The sequence below is a fragment of the Culex pipiens genome, chromosome 2, assembly GCF_016801865.2.
Source record: "Culex pipiens pallens isolate TS chromosome 2, TS_CPP_V2, whole genome shotgun sequence".
Lineage (NCBI taxonomy): Eukaryota > Metazoa > Arthropoda > Insecta > Diptera > Culicidae > Culex > Culex pipiens.
The window spans coordinates 82,198,560-82,213,382 of record NC_068938.1 but is presented as its reverse complement, the minus strand read 5'-3'; the positions used below and the strand labels follow the sequence as shown (position 1 = coordinate 82,213,382).

General features: G+C 36.5%; 1 protein-coding gene across 2 annotated transcripts in view; it reads right to left on the bottom strand.

Annotated features, from left to right (window-relative positions):
- Positions 1-14,823, bottom strand: part of LOC120424553 (uncharacterized) — a 30,691-nt gene that overhangs the window by 13,861 nt on the left and 2,007 nt on the right. For both annotated transcript variants that reach the window (XM_039588721.2, XM_039588720.2), the window contains exons 2-6: positions 7,174-7,337; positions 6,917-7,106; positions 6,758-6,861; positions 6,532-6,695; positions 46-188 (exon numbers count right to left, since the gene is read on the bottom strand). In XM_039588721.2, coding sequence (XP_039444655.1) covers positions 46-188; positions 6,532-6,695; positions 6,758-6,861; positions 6,917-7,106; positions 7,174-7,337 — 765 coding nt within the window. The remainder of the gene's footprint in view (positions 1-45; positions 189-6,531; positions 6,696-6,757; positions 6,862-6,916; positions 7,107-7,173; positions 7,338-14,823) is intronic.

Below are 14,823 nucleotides of genomic sequence, written 5' to 3'. Positions count from 1 at the left end.
TTGAGTAAACACGACAACATGACTGAGGACTTGAGAAAGTATTACCCGGTGGAGATTCCTGGAGCTGCACCAGCACCTTTTTGTACTCCCAACCGACCACGGTTTGGTAGTTGATCTGGACGATTTCGTCGCCCTCCTCCACCTTGCCCGAGTTGTGTGCAGGGGAGTTGAACTTTATCTCGGCGATTCTAGAAAGAAAGAGAAAGAGAAAGTTTAGAACGGTTGAATTCAGAATCTTAGAGGTAGGTGGCGCAGTTCTTGTCTAAAAATGTTCAAGTTTTAGATTCTTGTAGTAAATTAATTTTTTTACAACTTTGACGAAGAGTGCAAAGCGATCCGAGTTGATCCTGATTGTTGGTGATTTTTAGCAAAACATGATTTTTTTCCTATATACAGCAATTTTATTTCTGATCGGGCTCATTATTTTTTTCTGGTGGTTCCTTGGCTGGAATTATTAGACCAGTATTTATTTTTTTGTTTTTTTTTGCCACAAAGATTTTCTGCGCCGTGTTAGGGTGGTCCAAAACATTTGTCATTTTCGTTGATTTTCGCAAATCGTAACTCCGCGTCATATTAACCGAATTTAGCTTTCTTGGTGGTTGATTGATAGCTTGTAGTTTCAAATATCTAACTTTATAGCCAAAGAGCCTTTATCTAAAAATCAAGGTTGTTTTTTTTTTTTTTTTTTTTTTTTTTTTTTTTTTTTTTTTTTTTTTTTTTTTTTTTTTTTTTTTTTTTTTTTTTTTTTTTTTTTTTTTTTTTGGGAGGGTGTTCCAGCCGCACATCGTTGATGTTGAAACCTCTAAACTGGGCCCTCGTCCTGTCACGTCCGTCAGTAGTCTTGTCGTACATTACAACTAGAATCAGATCTGCCAATGAATTAGTACACTTCGACCAAATAAACACTGACGCTGTATGGATCTGACTCTAGAATAAATGCACAGTTGTGTGTTATTCATAAGTCCAAAATGTTCAACTATTCATATAAGTCCAAATATTCATTTGCTAACTACTTTGGATTGAAAATCTAAACATAAATCTAAAATTCTCTAAACTTAATGTTCAAAACTAAGCGTTCCTTTAACTGTTATAGTACAACTTCTATCAAAAATAATAAAAAAATATGAACTGATATACAAATAGGATAGCAATCGCGATTTGAAAAAGAAATGACCATTTACGTCAAAAGATCCGTAGTTCCTCGATTCACAACAATGGTCAATACAACCATAATCCGAAAACCGTTAGTTCAACAGATCAACGAATTTTGTCCGATATCATTACATTATTGATTGATCGAGACTCTATGGACAATTTGACATACAAGAATGCCTAGTATTCTACATCAATCAAAGTTTATTGACAGCATTACTCTAACTTAACAATTGCAACTAAATTTATCATCAAATAGATTTGGAAAGCATACAGATTTATTTTAAATGCTAATGCTAAGCAACAAATCAATTGTACTATCTTGCAGTCCCACCTAAATCCCACATTGTGATAGTGAAAAAGTCACAGAAGCAGCGGTGTCTTGTGCAATTGTGATATTTTCACTATCGGAGAACTACCTAGTTCACGAAGACAGCTTATCGGTCAACGCTTAAGCCCTGGGGCTGCGCCAAAGCGAGTTCTCGTAGCATGAAGTGGTGTCCATAGTGCTTATAAAAAAGAATGTATACCCAAATTTTAACTAATGCACTAGGATCAAATCATGCCCCTTGACTTTACAAGGCCCAGGGTAAAAATCAAGGTTGTTTATGATAAAATTATCGAGGCCAGATAATCTATCAAGATATTTTTCCGTATTTTTTCGAAACAACTGGAATTTTCATAATTTTCAATATGGATATCAAACACTAGCGTGCACAGGGTGGGGCAACATGGGGCAGTTGCCCCACCATCCTCAGAAATTTGTTCTAAAATTGCTAAGGGGGTGTCCATAAACGACGAAATTTTCAAAACGCTCATATTGTTGCCCCACCTTCCTTGAGGATCTGGGCACGCTAGTGATATCAAACGAACAAAATTTTGTTTTCATTTTCACTTTATTATTTTTTTGTAAAGCACTAACATTTTCACAAAACACCGTAATTTTTCGAAATGCACTCAAACCCCGTTGGTTTGACATCAACTGTTGAACGAACTGGGTCACTTTTTAGTTTGGCACCCCTTTTACACGGAGTTCATACATACTACCAAACGTTTGTTTTGATAGTGTGCGTGAGCGCCGTGTAAAAAGTGACAGTTCGTCACTTTTTAGTTTGACTTTGATCAACCAACGGGGTACAAACTAAAAAAGTGTCAAACGAAAAAGTGAAAATTTGTAATGCGGGTATCAAACGAAGCAATGTTTTATGGAGCATGTAAAATTTCGCTAATATATTCGAAAAATACGGTATCTTTGTGAAATTTGTAGTAAGAGAAAAGCATGCAAAATTTTGTAAATTTTAGAATTTTTTTAAAAAATAATGTATTTTTTGAAAATTTTAGTATTTTTAAAAAGTAATGTATTTTGTGAAAAATGTAGTATTTTCAAAAAATCGTGTATTTTGTGAAAATTTTAATATGTTCAATAAAAAACTCTAATAAAGTGAAAATGCATATAAAATTTCGCTTCGTTTGGTATCCATATTGCAAATTATGAAAATTAGAGTAATTTTGAAAAAATACGGTATTTTCTGAAAATTTTAGTATTATTAAAAAAACATAGGTAAAGTGAAAAAGCATACCAAATTATCACTTCGTTTAATACCCATTACGCAAATTTTGAAATTTTTCAGTTTTTTTTGAAAAAAAATAAGTTATCTTGTTTTACGGTAATATACGATATCTAAGTTAGGGTGCATTTTCATAACTCCAGAATTCATGTTCTTGAATTCATGTTACCGGTTCGATTTTGACAAGAATTATTTTTCGGTTACTTTCGCATTATTTTTGACGAAAAATCTCGCAAACATGCTTGCTTACTCAAAACTAACTGACCTACATAATTTTTTTATGAATTTACCATAAAATACTTGAAAAAACTGATGTAAAAAATTTGAGGTGAGCGGAGCAAAAATTGAATTCTTGTTCGACAAGAATTCAATTCTTGTCGTACAAGAATTCAATTCATGTCAAGCAAGAATGAGTTATGGCAGGCAAAAAATCGTGCTATAATTCTGTTTGACAGTTGTTTGTGTACATTTTGATTTCTTTTCGATTCGCTTTGATTCTAATATTTTTTGGTTGCCGGACAGAACTGGTTTAGAAAAAAGCAGGTGCCCTTTACCACGCGCCGGATTCAACGGTCCTGATCTCCGGATTGCGCCATTTCCGTCAGCATCGCGTACGACATCACTTCCACGCCACGATTTAACTCCGCGAGCTGGCTGTTTTTCATCTTTGGGTCGATGGTCAGCTTTTGACAATTTTTCCGCTTTGCGAATCCGTTTCGATACCCGGCGAGCGCGTCCGGATAGCCACCGAGGAGGCCGCGGTAAATGTGGAGGCGATCGCCCAATGAGATGAAATCGTGCTTGGGCTGGTCGGCAGAGAGTTGGCCGAAGGCGATGCAGGCGGCGTGGCCGCAAAGCTGGACAGACTGAGCTGGATAGTTCGTCAATTTGGAGGAACCTAGCAAGTTTGGAGAAGCAAATGATGCACAGTTGTAGTTCTGCCTCCTTTGGGTTTGGAACTTTTATTTCTTGTTGGCGCAGATCTGGACCGTGGGCTTGACGCTACCGGTTATTCAGGACACGAACTGGGTGCACGCAAGTGATTCGGCTTGGGGGTTGGGCAGCGTTTGCCCGGTGAAAATAATGCCAAGCAGAAGATCGTTCGCAGGAGAGAGAACTAGGTATTTCGCGATTGTCTTAACAACGCGTTTTTTTTCTCTGGCCGCTGTCCGCAATCTAGTTTTTCCCTTGCATTAGAAATTCTGGTATCTGCCAAACCCCTCTCCCTTCAAGTGACCCCAAATTAAAATTCTCTGAAAAGCCTCCTTTATCTCTGCCACTCAAAAGCTCATCTTTGGTTATGATGTATGGGATCTTGTTTCGGAATATAAATTTAGAAATTGTATTTATTTCGCATTTCATCAAAGTGAGGCAATTTGACTTGTTTTGTATAAAACTTCTTTTTCATAAAATCGCAACTTTTTGTGCGGTGTTTTTTTTTTCACTAGCTGACATTGACAGAAGCGTGACATTTCTCGGCATTTTTTACCGGAAGCAATCCTTTTTGGCTGCGTTGCTATAAAATTGCATGCAACATTGCACCGGTTTTTTAACCGGTTTGACAAGAATTCAGCAGCAAGAAACAAGATTTCAGGAGTTATGAAAATGGACCCTTATAGTCAACAAAAAAATGCATAAATTTTCACTTCGTTTGATATCCATTTTGCATAATATGAAAACTGGAGTACTTTCGAAAAAAAATACGGTATTTTGTGAACAATTTTGAGTATTTATACTCACTTAGGTTTGAGTATTTATATTACTTAGGCCGATGCAAATATTTTTCAAGATTTTTGTCCCCAGGGGGGGGGGGGGATAAAAAAATATAAATATTGATAAAACAAGCCATAGTTTCAACATTTGCATGGAAAAGTGTTTTAAAATGCATTTACACCAGCTCAGTTGTTTTGCAATCATAAGTTTTCAAAAAAAAAAAAAAATGTAAGATTTGACGAAAACAAATTTTTTATTGAAAACAAACTTTTTGCGATACAGAGAACCTACTTTTTACGCAGTGCGTTACGTTTTTCTCATTTCTCGATTTCTCTGGAACGACGCAACATCTTTGCAATCTTTTAAAAACAAAAGCATTAAATAAAATTTGTTCCAGCCTTACTGAAAAAAAATCTTAGTGAAAGCATTGAAAATTTTGACAGAATTTGGTTCAATTTATTGGTTTTAGAAAGATTTTAAGGATTAGTTATCGTCCGTTATCGGCGATAAGATTATCGCCGATAGAATTTTCGATTAACAACCTTGCTGAAAATATATTTATCGGATTCCTCGGACAATTTGAAATAACATATCGCAAAATGGTGATGTTTCACAGATATGATTTTTTGAAAATAAAAACTGGGTTGTCGGACGCGGAAAAAGTTGATTTTTTCAACACAAAAACATGTAAATTTACATAAAACTCGTGAAATTTTCAATTAAGTCAATGTAAATTTACATCATTTAGCATGATACCTTTCGTATATGATAAATATAGTTAATCAACAACAAATTTAGTTCACTCAATTCACTTTCGCACAAAAATAAAACTTTTTATACATTTTCGTTACTTAAAATAGTAACGTTTCTTAATCCAGCATCAGGTGGCTGGTGCCTTCCTCATATTTACAAAGTAATAATGAAAATAAGTTTACGAAAAAATATATACCTGATACAGACTTTTCCAGAAAACATGCAGACTCTCATTTGAAGCAATTTGGCACCGGGCGTTTCGCATCTGGCGCGACCCGGCGTACGTGCCTCGCCACCCGGCCTTTTGAGGTTATGCAAAAAATAACCCTTTTTTGCAGATACAAAATTCTTTTTCTTAGCATAACTTTTTAAATACTTTACTAAACAGAATAAATTTAAATAGGGTCTTAGGGGACCCCAAAACGAATCGAATAAGGCTGACCCGGCCAAAATCGGTTCAGCCAGTTCTGAGAAAATCGTGTGGAAAAAAATCATGTCTAAACACATCTCCACAGACATTTGCTCAGAATTTGATTCTGAGTCGATATGAATACGTGAAGGTATATCTAAAAGGTATATTTAAGAAGTTCAATTTTCGAGTGATTTTATAGCCTTGCCTCAGTGAGGTGAGGAAGGCAAAAACGTTAATCTTTACTGATATGTTTTGAAAATGTAATCAAAATCAGTCAAATATAAAAAAAAAGATTGTTCATTGAATATTCACTTTTACGAAAACTTATGTAAAATTTGACGCCCAATTTGATGGCGTACTCAGAATTCCGAAAAAACGTATTTTTCTTCGAAAAATGCTAAAAATTCTGCCATTTTCCGTTACTCAACTGTAAAAAAAATTGGAACATGTAATTTTAAGGGAAATTTTATGTACTTTTGGAATCAACATTAACCCAGAAGGGTAAATTTTGCCTTACGATCTTATTTTAAACTTTTAAGAATGGTAGGGGATGTTGGTCAAAAACTAACCCCAATTTTTTTCCAAGACAATGGCCAAGTACAAAGCTAAGTAAAACAAGTCATATTATCAAACCCATCAATGTCTAAAATTCGAGTAGTTCTTCCTTCGAATGCTCTTAGAAGATCAAAAATAGGATTTTTGGCAAATGTTTAGATCGAAGCCCGTCTAGAGGCGGATTTCAACGGATATCGGACTTCGCCTGCACCAAAAATTTACAGTGTTAAAAGTAACATTCTTTGGATTTCTTGTTTTCATGCTAAACATTGCTCCAGTTTTAACATAATATTGAATTGAAAAGTAGCCTCATCGTCAATACTCGAATAAACCCAAAAGTAATTACAAAGTGTAGAACCTTAGAACCGCCGAACTCACCTGTGAATCCCGTTCAGGCTGGGCATAATCAGAAAGCCCAGGTCGGACTCGCGCTTCTTGAGCGTAACCAGCTCGAGCGAGGCCGGCTGCAGCACCATCGGGTCCGAGATGTCCTGGATGATGTAGTCCGCAATCTTGCCCAGCTTGTCCGCGGTGCTGCAGATCTGCGAGAGAGACGAACATTATTACGGACTGTTCCTAACCAAAGACTCCCGGTTCTACCAACCGATTCAACAGGCTTGACCGAGAACCGATCTCGCATCGCCATCGTGGCCATCTCCAGCCCCAGCTGCATGATCCTCGTGCGCAGCTCGTCAAATTGCTTTTGACCTGTTAAGAGAGACAATAAGTATTCTAACGCTGCTTGGCCAGTAGTTCGAGGTACCTCTAAACGGAACCCGGTCCAGCCATCCGATCAACGGTTTGAGCGCCGCAACCGTGCGCGTAATATCCTTCAGTATCTGAGTTTCGAGTTTGGTTTGGTCCGAGTATTTCAGTTGCTTAGACAGGGACTGCGACGCCGAGGCCACGTGCAACGCCAGGAACTGCAGGTTCTCCTTGTCCAGGTTGTAGTTCTGCAAAACGATTGAATAAAAGACGTTAAAACATCTTCGTATAGCATCAGTCAAGATCGTAACTTACAAAGTTCTTCAGATACTCCACCGCTTCCAGCACAATCTCCTGGTGCCCTATCGAAAGCATCCCGAGCTGTTCGAGCTCGTACGGTCGGATGTTGAGCAGCTGCTTGCCGCCGACCTCGTTGTTCGTGAAGGACTGCACGTAGTGGTACATTGAGTTGTCCAGGCCTGTGCAAGAAAGAGAACAGAGAGGAAAAAAAACGTTCTGATAAAACAAAGTTACAAGCTTGGTGTGGGTGTGTGTGTAGGATTGTAGATTATGTAACGAAAAAGTTGGATGCTGCTGCTCCCGTTTGTTGACCCAGTTCTTCGTGCTTTGATAACAATAATGCTGTTTTTTCATTCATTCATTGAATGTGCTTTCTTCGTCCTACACAGCAGCGACATTCGCTGAATTGTGGTTGGGCGAACATTTCCGTCTGCCGTTCGTTGATTGGCGTAGCGAAGCGTAGATGTCCTTCGACTTTTTTTTCGCCCCAGAAGAAGAAAGATAGACAGTACTGAGTGGCTTTGCGAGGAAGATAAATGGTGGGATTTTCTCCCAGGATTGAGATGATTTTGGGTGCACGGACGACGGAGAAGGGGAATCAAAAAGTATCTCTTTGATGGGTTTTCTTTACTTCTGTAACATACTGAGTATTACCGACCCGTGGAAAACAATTGCTTGAAAATATATAAAATTTAAAAAAAAAACCGTGTATACAAAAATGCTTTTAAATCATCCAAAAATCGGTAGAGGGGATTTTCTAATAAATTAGGTGTCTTTCTCAAACTTGAACCCCCTCCCCTTCGTGGACAATTGTCCATACAAAAAAACCTTTATTGTATGGAGCGTGGACAATCGCCATACCCCCCCCCCCCCCCCCCTAAAGTGTCCACGTGGTTTATGGATGGCCCCATAAGAAGAATTGGGAAATAACCACGCTCAGAAAAATATGGACAATAGGGTAAATTTCAATGTACAATGGTAAAAAACACGATTAAAAACCAAAAAAATAATAATTTCACAAGCCAGCATTTTACGATGGATCAACTAAGGATCCTTGGAAGTCGGGGCAAGTTTTTATCCGCTATATCTCTGCAACCAGAGGTACAACCTTCAATGTTTCTTAGACAATTCTAAAAAAAAATATGTGAACTTTTCGAAAAAATATATTGTTTAAATTGTGTGGTTCATGTGTTGCGGATTTGTATCCCTTTTAAAACATATTAAAAACCAGATACGAATTTTGAGAAATTGTTTTTTTTTTTTGTGAAAAAAGTTAATTTAAATATCGGAATTTTTTTCCTTCCGTGTACCTATTTTTTCATTAGAGTTAGTGAATTTTCACGATTTCCGTGAAATCCCGCGATATTTAACATTTTTTTTTTAATCAATATTCAGTTATCGCTATTTGGAGCATCGATATAATTTTTTTTCGATTTTTTTTTGAATTAAATCATATTTAAGGGTGCACAGCAACCGAAGAAGTTGTTGTCTTCTTATTCCAAAGTTGTCAAACTTACGGACCCAATCCTGAAAGAATCTGATTGTCAAAATGGTCAAACTTTATTGTAAATAACTTTGAAGACAGTAATTTAGGGGATGAATAAAAAATCATATCGATAGTTCCCGTATTTTTGAAGATACTAAAATGTCTGTAACAGAAATCTGGGTGCAAAAGCGATGGTTGATGTGTACCGTTAATTCATTTTCATAGTAAAAATTTTACTATTATTTTATTTTGAAGGCAGAATTATAAAAGAAATTCGAGAATTAGAACTTGATTTATTCAAAACTGAATGAATTTAGCTTCATAATATTATGTTTGATCTTGATATTTAATTTTATCCCTGAAATTTCCACGATTTCTAATGATTTTAGGTAAATGGTACCCGTTGAAACCGCAAATAAAATAAACTTTTTTTGTTTCAGTTTTTTTTTTAATTTTTGAACTTTTTAACATAAAAATTCTTACTTATACGGTTTTCATAAGTCTTGAAGGCAAGACTTAAGGTTTTTACTTGTAATTGAATAGAATGTATAATATCCGTACTAACTTTTCAATAGGGCGAATCCGTGATGTAAACAAGAAGCCTATCCATTTCATACTCAACGTGAATTCGAGCCAAACATTTCATTAGGGCACAAAACCAAAACGGAAACATTCGGGATTATTCCACTATTCCATTCATTAGTACACTCCCTACATGCCCTCCAAGAACCAGATTGATAGCAAACAATTTCCTATTGAAACAATCAAAAACACAAAAGGGCACATAACAATGTTCACTCCAAACCAGAAAAAAGTTCAGTTGTGCCTTTTTCTTTTTCGTTAGTTTTTCCTGGTTAAGGAACTTTCTATGTTACAAAGTGAACTTTTGATACATTCTTAACACTAATTCACTTCAAAACTAAGTTTTGTTTACTTTTCACCAAAGATTTCTGCAGAAAAAACTTCGTCGAAACACAATATTTAATACGGCTCGCGGCTGTTGTTTAGTACACTTTTGAAGAATTTTTATGTTTCACATACCTTATCTACACCATTCGATCACAAAACTTCACCAATTATCAAAATTTCCGCTGAATTCCTCATTATTTCTAATTGAACAAAAAGGCTCATAAACATCTTTAAAAACAACAATCAGGTGACAGCGCTTTAGTGCCCTTTCAGTTCTCTTCGAAATTGCATTTAGAAAGGGCCCATTATGAACAACAGTTGGAAAGTTAAAAGGGCCCAATAACGAGATTTTTTAAAATTATGAGTTTTATTGCGAAAATCAACATAAATTAAGAAGCATTAAAGCAGAGTTGGAGCCTAACATTTCAAAAGGGCACATAACTTTTGTAAACAACAGTGTATCCCTTTCATTCGAATGACAGTTTACATAAGGTGTGAAAGGGATACACTCTTGTCTAAAAAAGTTATGTGCCCTAATGAAATGGCAAGCACGAGTTGAGGATAATGATGTGTTTTATCGTATCATTAGTAAAAAATACCACCAGTCAAGCTTTCTTTTTAAATAGGAATTGAAACTAGTTGTCCACTTTTTGCCAGCGATATTCTCGAATCGCGGTTTTTGGTTTTGTGCCCTAATGAAATGTTTGGCTCAAATTGTCACTAGAGCAAATGGGATAGATTGTTTGTTTACATCTACAGATTCGCCCTATTGAAAAGTTAATATAGATATATACAATAGAAGAGAAGAGAAGCGAATAGAAGAGAAAACTGTTTAACTTTATAAAATGTTAAGGGAAAATATACAAATAATGATCATGCGCGCCCGATTATCTTTTGTTTCAAATATATATTTTTTTGAGTTACTGTTTTATTATCATAAAGATCAAACTTTTTTTGCAAGCCATACTATTAGTTAGTTTTACATAATTCATTTTAAATCTTTGCTGTAGTTAATGATTTAGTTATATTCGATTCAGTTAGATTAATGAAAAGATGAAGAAAAGCTGAAGCTTATTGAAAAAACAATGAAAAATAAAGTATAAAAAGAACTTTGTGTGATTTTAACATAAGTTTTAAGAGGTTATTTTAACATTTTTACGTTCTCATCAACATCTACAACTTTGATGAAGACGCCAAATAGAGTCAGAAAATTCCTCCAAAAGAAACAGATCTTTGAATATTTACGTATGAACATTTACGTATTTACGTATGATTTGTGAATATTTACATATGAACAGCTGCCAAAATTGAATGAGTGATCCAATGACACAATATGGTCATGGGGAAGACCACTACACAGTTCGGGCTAAATCACAAAATACAAAAATAAAAACGTTACTTAATCCACCAGAAGGTGGTTGCTGCCTTCCTCCTGAAAGCTTTGGCTAACGCTTACTTAGTAAAGACACTATAGATCTGAGTGCTGCCATCTATGATAAATTTTTATTATTCATTTGAAAGCACTGCAGTGTTTGTGTGCGTGCACGGCATGCACTGAGCGGAAAGTTCCGACAGCTATCCGCTGGAGCTTTCAAATTATGTAAATAATGACCCTTTTTAGTATCAACCAAAACAGTTTTTCTAACATAACTTTTGAAGTACTGCACCAAACCGGATGAAATTAAAAAAAGACTTAAAGGACCTGAAGGCGAATCTAAAAACATAGATCCGGACAAAATCGGTCGGGCCAGTTCCGAGAAAAGTGAGTGAGAAAAAAAATTCTACGTCCATCCACACGCACAGACATTTGCTCAGAATTTGATTCTGAGCCGATATGTATACGTAAAGGTATATCTAGAAGGCTTATTTAAAAAGTTCAATTTTTGAGTGATTTTATAGCCTTGCCTCAGTGAGGTGAGGAAGGCAAAACGCGTGAAATCGGGAGAACATAAATTTTGACAAAGAACTTCGTCTTAGGGCTCTATACAGGGTAGCAATCCAAAATTTCGCGAAGCGAAATGAAACCGAATAATGAAACGCCTTCCCCAAGCAGAGGGGAAAATCACAGAAGCAGCGCGGCCGACGGTTTTGATATAAATATAAACGCCACTCCCTCCACAGCATTAGTTTAGTCGGTGGTCTACCACCGAAGCGAGAGGAGCTCAGCTCTCAGCAAGCGCCACCAGGAGCTCAGCTCCTCTCGCAAGCGCCACCAGGTGGCGTTTCAGGAACTGGCCTTCCCGCTTTACTATAAAAAAGCAAGCGCCTCAAGGTGATGCCTTCTCTAAATACCACCTAGCCTTCCTCACATAAAGTTGAAAAATCAAGAATTCAGCTAAATGTTTCTTTATTCGTTCTTCGTCATTTTGGTTATGCCTGTTACATTACCACTGCACCTTTTTGCCTTCCTCACCTTACTGAGGAAAGGCTATAAAATCACTCAGAAAACGAACTTCTTAGTTTTACCTCCTAGACCCACCTTCATGTATACATATCGACTCAGAATCAAATTCTGAGCAAATGTCTGTGTGTGTGTGTGTGTGTGTGTGTGTGTGTGTGTGTGTGTGTAGGGATGTGGGTCTGTGCACCAAAAAATATGCACTCGATTATCTCAGCACTGGCTTAACCGATTTGGACCGTTTTAGTCTCATTCGATTCGTCTTGGGGTCCCATAAGTCCCTATTGAAAATTATGAAGTTTAGTAAAGTACTTCAAAAGTTATGCTAAAAAAACGATTTTAACAAAAGTCCGGAAGATTGTAAAAAGGGTGGTTTTTGTAAGAAAACCCGTCATGCTATACATTTTTAGAAAGGTAATAAAAAGACCTTTCCAATGCGTCAAAAACATTTAAGATCTGACAACCCTATCAAAAGTTATAAGCACTTAAGTGTTATTTATGCACTTTTTGGAGGCCGGATCTCGAATATTTCGATGAAAACGTTGTCCGGATCTCTCATGCGACATATCGTTGGATAGGTAATCAAAAGAACTTTCCAACGCATCCAAGACATTGAAGATCTGACAACCCTATCAAAAGTTATAACCATTTAAGTGTTATTTATGAACCTTTTAGAGGCCGGATCTGATATATTTCGATGAAAACGTTGTCCGGATTTATCATGCGACCTGTCGTTGGATAGGTAATTAAAAGCCCTTTGCAACGAGTTCAAAAGATTGCAGATCTGACAACCCTATCAAAAATTATACGCACTTAAGTGTTATTTATGAACTTTTTTCAGGCCGGATCTCATATATATTGTTGAAAACGTTGTCCGGATCTATCATGCGACAGGTTGTTGGATAGGTAATCAAAAGACCTTTCCAACGAGTTTAATAGATTGCAGATCTGACAACCCTATCAAAAGTTATAAGCACATAAGAGCCCTGAATTATGAAGATCTGACTATACCCAATCTGACGGTATGAATAATGAATCAAGTTGATAGAACACTGAAAGGTCCGCCCTTTTGTATCTATTTTGGATAGCATTACCCTCTAAATGTGAGGAAGGCACCAACCACCTAAAGGTGGATTAAGTAACGTTTTTTTTGAAGTTTAGTTTTTTTTTAATATTGTGGGAAAGATTCAAGCACAAATAAACGTTCACTTTTAGATTTTGCGTCAGGTTTCAGGGCTAATACAGTAACAAATTCATGTTTCTAAAGATAAAATTCCTTAGTGAGTAAGGCAGAAACACATCACGACTAAGAATGTCGAAACCGTTTAAATTTACGCAAAGTCGACTATCATTAGTTTCTCGGAAATGTGTCATCGCGAGTTTCTTGTTTTTTTTCTATTATGCGGCTCAGTTTTATGAAAACGATTCTGCTTCGAATGATAATCCAACTTGGAAATCAAATGTAGGTAATAAAAGCAATTCCTCTGGATCATCCTACACTTACTACTATGGACATGACCATAATTTTGATATCTAACAAAAAAAAGTAACAAACGCATTGTTACGCGGGCGGCCTACCTAATCGCGGAATCCACCTCGGTTAGTAGTCGATTAACGCCGACGACGACGACGCCGACTAGCCAAATTAGTTGCGCCAAATTCGTCATCGATTATTATCTCTCTCTCGCCTCTGCGAACGAGACCGACTCCCCCAGATCTGGCCGCTTCCGAAAACGGACCAAAGACAGGAAACCGGTTGGCCAAATTTCGCGGCATTTACCGCCCCTGCTTGAATAGTTAGAGGTCTTTAACTTTGGCGCTCGAACCCGACCCGTGTGTGTTACTACATTGCATTTTCATTTTCCAGTCAGAGCCAATTTTACGATGATGAAATTTGATTTGTCGGCTATTATGATCTGCGCGCTTGGTGCAGTGTGAATCACGGAAGAGTAACGCAAAATTAGCCACCAATTAGTTTGCGTCAATTTGGTTTCGTCACATGTCTATAACACACCTGCGCTAGGGTTGGATGACTTCAAATGTTCGATAGTTTCTGTAATATGAACTACCACTATTCTCACAATAGACGGACCTTAAGCCAAAAAGTTGAAAAGTAAAATTTTAATTCATTTGGGATATTCTATAAACCACGTGGACACTTTTTTGGACGATCCACAGTGATATTCTGAGCAAGCAAATGTATGTGATGATGTGTGTAGACATGAGTTTTGTTCACCAGAATTTCTTGGCACTGGATGAACAGATTTTGACCGGATTTGTTGTCTGGTTTGGAGTCCCTTAAGTCCCTATTGAAAATTTCGAAGATTAGTTATTAAAAGTACTTAAAAAGTATACTTAAAAAGATTTTTTGGAGAAAGTCCAAAAGATTGTAAAATGGGTGTTTTTTGTAAGAAAACCAATCATGTTATATATTTTCAGAAAGGAATTTGAAGGACCTTTTCAACGATTCCGAAAGAATAAAGAATTGACAACCCTACAAAAGATATGAGTATAGAGCAATTTCAGGAATTTTTCTGGTACTTAGTATCAGTAATGTGAAAATTTCTGTATCTCGAAGCCGTTGTTGCATCGTATCAAAAAGTGGTCAAAGACAAACTTGTAGGAAATTGGACGGGCTCTGAAAAAATACACTAAAAGAAAAATACACGCCACTTCTATGAGATTTTTCGATTATTAAGTCTAAAAATTAAATTTTAGCCCTCTACAACCGATCCTCGCCTTTAGACGGGCTTCGATCTAAAAATTCGTAAAAAACCCTTTTTAAACAATTTTTTTATGTTTAAAAAGCATTGGAAAAAAAACTATGAATTTTAAGAAAATTTACTGTTTGGAAGTTGAATTTGTTTTATGT